This window comes from Hydra vulgaris, chromosome 15, assembly GCF_038396675.1.
Source record: "Hydra vulgaris chromosome 15, alternate assembly HydraT2T_AEP".
Taxonomy (NCBI): domain Eukaryota; kingdom Metazoa; phylum Cnidaria; class Hydrozoa; order Anthoathecata; family Hydridae; genus Hydra; species Hydra vulgaris.
This window is the reverse complement of record NC_088934.1, coordinates 11,867,501-11,872,500: the sequence shown is the minus strand read 5'-3', so window position 1 is coordinate 11,872,500 and position 5,000 is coordinate 11,867,501. Positions and strand designations below refer to the sequence as shown.

Genomic DNA, 5,000 nt, shown 5'->3' with positions numbered 1-5,000 from the left:
ATAAATATAAATAATTTTTTTGTAGCTCACACTCATGACAATAGTTTCCTTGGTTTTGTGGTGGGAAATATCAACTCAACTGAGAATCTTTCAAAAAAAACAAAAAAAAACATTGCCTTGATATATGCTAAACTTTCATCATATTTAGCTGTAAGAAATTATCTGTCTAAAGTTTTCTTTTTAACTTTCCTAGAGAGCTTTATGTAATTTACTTCCTATAATTCTTTTTTTTCCTTATGATGTAGGGGAGAATAGCTTATCTAGATGTCATAAATGAGTATTTTGAGATACACGCAACCCTTGTTGAAATTAACGTAAGCTTGGTTGTTAGCTTTCCTTTGTTTCATTTTTCAATTACTAATATAATAAAGTTTGTTTTTATTATATAGCATCCAATTCCAAAGTATGTCATAAATCATGGACCAGTTAGTGGTAAGAAAGTGAAAGAATTACTTTTGCAATCTAAGGTTAGTTAAAATAATCAGTTTTACAATCAATGGTTTTTTAGTTAAGTGGCTTAAAAAACATGTTTATATATACCCACATAATTTTCAGCTCTTTATTGGTGTTGGATTTCCATATGAAGGTCCAGGTCCTTTAGAAGCATTAGCTGCTGGTGCAACTTATATTCAGCCAAAGGTATCAAGTATTTTACTTTTTTTAAGTATCAAACATTTATAGATATTCATATGTTTATGTGTATTAGATTTATTTTAAAGATATTTAATTTGTTACATGCAAAAATGTCATATATAAGTTATGTTATAAATGTTATATATGATTTTTTTAAATAGTTATTTTATAATATTATTCATTTTTTTATAAATATTTTTATTTATATTTTATATAAAGCTTTTGATAAGGTTAGAAACTTGCTTCTATTCTTCAAACTGAGTGTTAATTGCTTTAAAACAAATTTTTTTGATTGGCTGATTGGAAGTTTTAAGTGGAGTTCTGCAAAGTTCTGTACTAAGAACTCGTTTTATTTTATATCTTTCTCAATAACATGCTAGATCTCACTTTGTAAACTAATCGCCAACTACACAAGGGTAATAGTGGTTTTCAAAACACACCTGACTAAAAATTTTTCCAAGAGAACATTAACGTTCTAGAGTAAACCCTATACCAAGAGCATAAGTTGTAATAAGGACAAGTTTAAAACTATGTTATTTGACTGGAAAGTTAACAACTGACTAAGAATACTTCTATTGACATATAATCTTCGCCATGCTTGATTGTCTTATGTACTTTATACAATATATGTCCAATATGAGCCACTAAACTCATATCTTACCTCACACCTTTAAAGTATTATTAAAGACTCAATAATAATTAATAATCAATCTTTAAAGAATCGACAGTGTAGAGGCATTTATCATTCATTACTTCAAGATGTACCATTGCCTTAATAAAGTTGAGCTTTGTACACCTAGCCTAATAGCTCTAGCACTAAACACAGAAGGACCTGCCAGTGGGCTTCATGGGCAACGTCAAATAGTAGCTAATTGTTTGCAAAGAAAATTCTTCTACATTTGCATTGTACTTGAATGAAATATTTTTCCAAACTTTATTGTATCTATTGTATCAGTTAACACCATGAAAAATCTTCTTTTAGGACTTTCTGGAACTTTTACTTAAGAAAAACAAAAACAAAAATCAAAATTTATCATAGTGGATGTTTGTTGTTCTACTTGCAAATGCTTAATTATTTGTTATAAATTACCTATATTTTTATTATTATTATTGTTTTTATTATTAATAGTATTATTATTATTATTATATTGTAGTATTTTATCTATAAAATCAGTTAACACTTGCTTGATTATTTGGATTTTGTATTAAAGAATATAGACTATATACAGTTTATGTATATTTAGAATGTATACAGTTGTATATTTTCTCAATAAATAATTTTAAGTCAAAATATTGAAAATGAAAATCTGTTTAGCATCTCTAAACACTTCAAACATTAAAAATTGTTGATGGCAATCTACTACTTTTTTTTTTTGTATTACATTTTTATTATGCATTTTTGTTATAAATCATAATAAAGTTTATCATAAAGAGGAATCTTTATAATTATACATTAGAATTTAAAATAGTATAAAAAGAACAGTTATAACTTACAAGTCTCTTTCATAATTTAGGCTATTTGAATTTTTATTTTTCAATATACAATTGACTGCAATTCCTTATTTAAAATTTGTTTTAATGAGTTTTAAAATATAAGCTGTAATGACCTTGTTTCCATGAAAATAACTACATGAAAATTTCTACAGAATTTCAAATTTGTATTGACTTTTTTTGTGATTGTGCGCTTGATTTACATTTAAACTAAAAAAAATTAAAAAAATATTTACAAGTTTTTATGTATGAGTCACCCTTAATAGTATTAAAGTTTTTATGTTAGTGTATTGTTGAATATAGTTTTTTATTTTTTAATAAAATGTCATCAAATAAAACAAATGAATCTTGAATTTGTTTGAAATAATGTTGTTTAAAATAATTTAGTTTGATCAACCAAAGGACAAGTTTAACGAAAAGTTTTTTGAAGATAAACCTACATTAAGAAAGGTTAGTTTTAGTTTCTAATAAATTTGTTTTTAATCATTATTTTTAAGTAGTTGGTGCTTTACCAGACTCTAAATAGTTTGTACTTTGTTAAAATTGTTTTATTTTGTTATCTTAGTGAGCAATAAATTGTACAAAGTAAAGTGGGAAACACTAGTTTTAAAGTCATATTTTCACAAAATCTAAGTTTCAATTGTCATAGAAAAAATCAATAAAAAAAAAACGAAACAAAGAAAAATATTTTAATTTCATTATTGACTTCATTTATTAAAATTGTTTTGATAAAAGTTCAAGTTCAAAATTTTAACTTTTTTTTATTAACTTTAAAATTAATCAAAGATGCTTGATATAAATACAAGTTTTTGAATTATTAGTTTTTAATAAATAATGTTAATTTTTAATAAATATATATATTTTTAGCTCAGTTCACAATCTCCTTATATGGAAGAAATGGTTGGTGAACCATACAGCTACACAATTAATGTAAAAAATGAGTCTTCATTTCGACAGATTCTGGAGATGATTAAAAATAGGGAGGTATCTATAATTGACTGTAAATTTGTTTATAGATAGCTTTTTCTATTAAAAAATTGCTTAATTACTATTGTTTTTAATTTACTGTGTAGGATCTTCCTCCCAAGATTCCTAAAGAGTTTACAAGTTATGGAATGCTAGAGCGCATACACATTTTTACAGAACATATGGTACATCAAAGTTAGCTGATATATTAACCTTATTATATAGTTCATTCATTAATGATATAAATCATTTGTGATATAAATCATGAGCAATTAGTTCAAATGACTTGTAATTTTATGTATAATTTTATTCACTATTGTATTTTTTTCTTTAATTATTTTTTTTTACTAACACTTACACTATTATAAGCAATTTCATTTATATTACTATTAATTTTTTAGACATATCAACTATTCTTTAAAACAGCAGTAAAATAAAAACGGATATATATTATAAAGAAACCAATAGTTACACAGCTATTTAAATCACTAGTCCTAATCTATATCAAAAAAACATTTTTACAATTTTGCTAAAAGTTGTTTTTCTATCTGGTTACAATACAAAAAACAATGATTAGCAGTAATAAAGTATGGCTAAAAAGTGTGAATATTCTGATAATTGTATAGAAAAAAATGATTCCTAATACAGAAAGTACAAATAAAACTATTTAAAATGTTTATCATGCGACAAAGTTACATGGCGTAGATATGTACAAGCCAGAATGAGAAAATAAGTTAAGGCTTTGCACAAATGTCCATTTGTGCAATTTCCAGTTGTTGAACTGGACAAGCAACAGACAGATTTGATAACCATGTGACAATATAATATACCATTATAATAACATTACAATATAACAATCATAAACATCCACACATGAATCCACAGAACCCTTTGAAAGTGTTTATATATTTAACTTATATTTAATTTATTTAATACTAATTAATGCTTATTAATAATTAATTGAACATCTTTTTGTAGTATAATAATAGCGCATCTTTATTTGAAAAATATGTGTACAACATATATGTATAAAAAATATGCAACAATATTTGAATTATTTGTAATATTTGAGTTGTGGTAATATTTGTTGTGTTGCTTTATCTTTCTACTTTATTTTTGTATTGTCTTTCATAGTTAAATTTTTTTATTTATTTTTAATAGTAAAAGAAATTAGAATTTTGTTTGAACAAATCATTGTAATTTTAGGATTTTTGTGATGCAACAGCTCCAAGGTGGCCTCCAATTCAACATATTAAAGTTTATATGGCAGAACGTGGCCAATCTTGTAAAGATGCATGTTTTAAAAAAGGTTTTTTTTCTCTCTCTCTTTATATATATATATATATATATATATATATATATATATATATATATATATATATATATATATGGGCAATTCCATTTTTAACTTGTTACATGCTCAACATCTTTATCAAATATTTGCCAATTTAAACTGTAAATTAAACCTTTAGCTATTTTGTATGAAAGCTGTTAGTCTAAAGAATAAAATAAGCTAAAAAGTTTTGAGACTGGCCAAAATATGGCAGACTTAGTACTGGAAATACCACTTAACTTACGTTACACATAAAACAAAGTAAAAAAATTGCTTCAACTTTTAGGTCAGATTTCTGCGAATCAATAAAGCGGTTTGTATTAGAAGTTTTCACAAGATTTTGAGAATTCTATACCAATTTTAAAAATGTATAAGAATTTAAATATACCAATTTTAAAAATGTATAAGAATTTATCAGAGGTGACCTGCTAGGGAAAATAAACTTTTTTTTTTGATACTATGTATTTAAGTTATGTTGCATCACTAATGTTACCGAGCGATTATTATTGTAGTTTTTATATATCTATTATTAGGAGTTGGAGTTATGTAACATAAAAATTGCAAAAGTATTGAACTT

General features: G+C 24.6%; 1 protein-coding gene across 7 annotated transcripts in view; it reads left to right on the top strand.

Annotated features, from left to right (window-relative positions):
- LOC136071978 (alpha-1,6-mannosylglycoprotein 6-beta-N-acetylglucosaminyltransferase A-like) overlaps positions 1 to 5,000 on the top strand; it is a 75,942-nt gene that overhangs the window by 56,999 nt on the left and 13,943 nt on the right. For 4 of the 7 annotated variants that reach the window (XM_065818780.1, XM_065818782.1, XM_065818781.1 and 1 more), the window contains 8 exons: positions 26 to 150; positions 246 to 314; positions 390 to 467; positions 556 to 639; positions 2,512 to 2,574; positions 2,992 to 3,108; positions 3,198 to 3,275; positions 4,297 to 4,399. In XM_065818780.1, coding sequence (XP_065674852.1) covers positions 26 to 150; positions 246 to 314; positions 390 to 467; positions 556 to 639; positions 2,512 to 2,574; positions 2,992 to 3,108; positions 3,198 to 3,275; positions 4,297 to 4,399 — 717 coding nt within the window. Of the gene's footprint in view, positions 1 to 25; positions 151 to 245; positions 315 to 389; positions 468 to 555; positions 640 to 2,511; positions 2,575 to 2,991; positions 3,109 to 3,197; positions 3,286 to 4,296; positions 4,400 to 5,000 lie in introns of all 7 variants that reach the window. The other 3 variants (XR_010643919.1, XR_010643918.1, XR_010643917.1) reach the window with 1 other exon arrangement.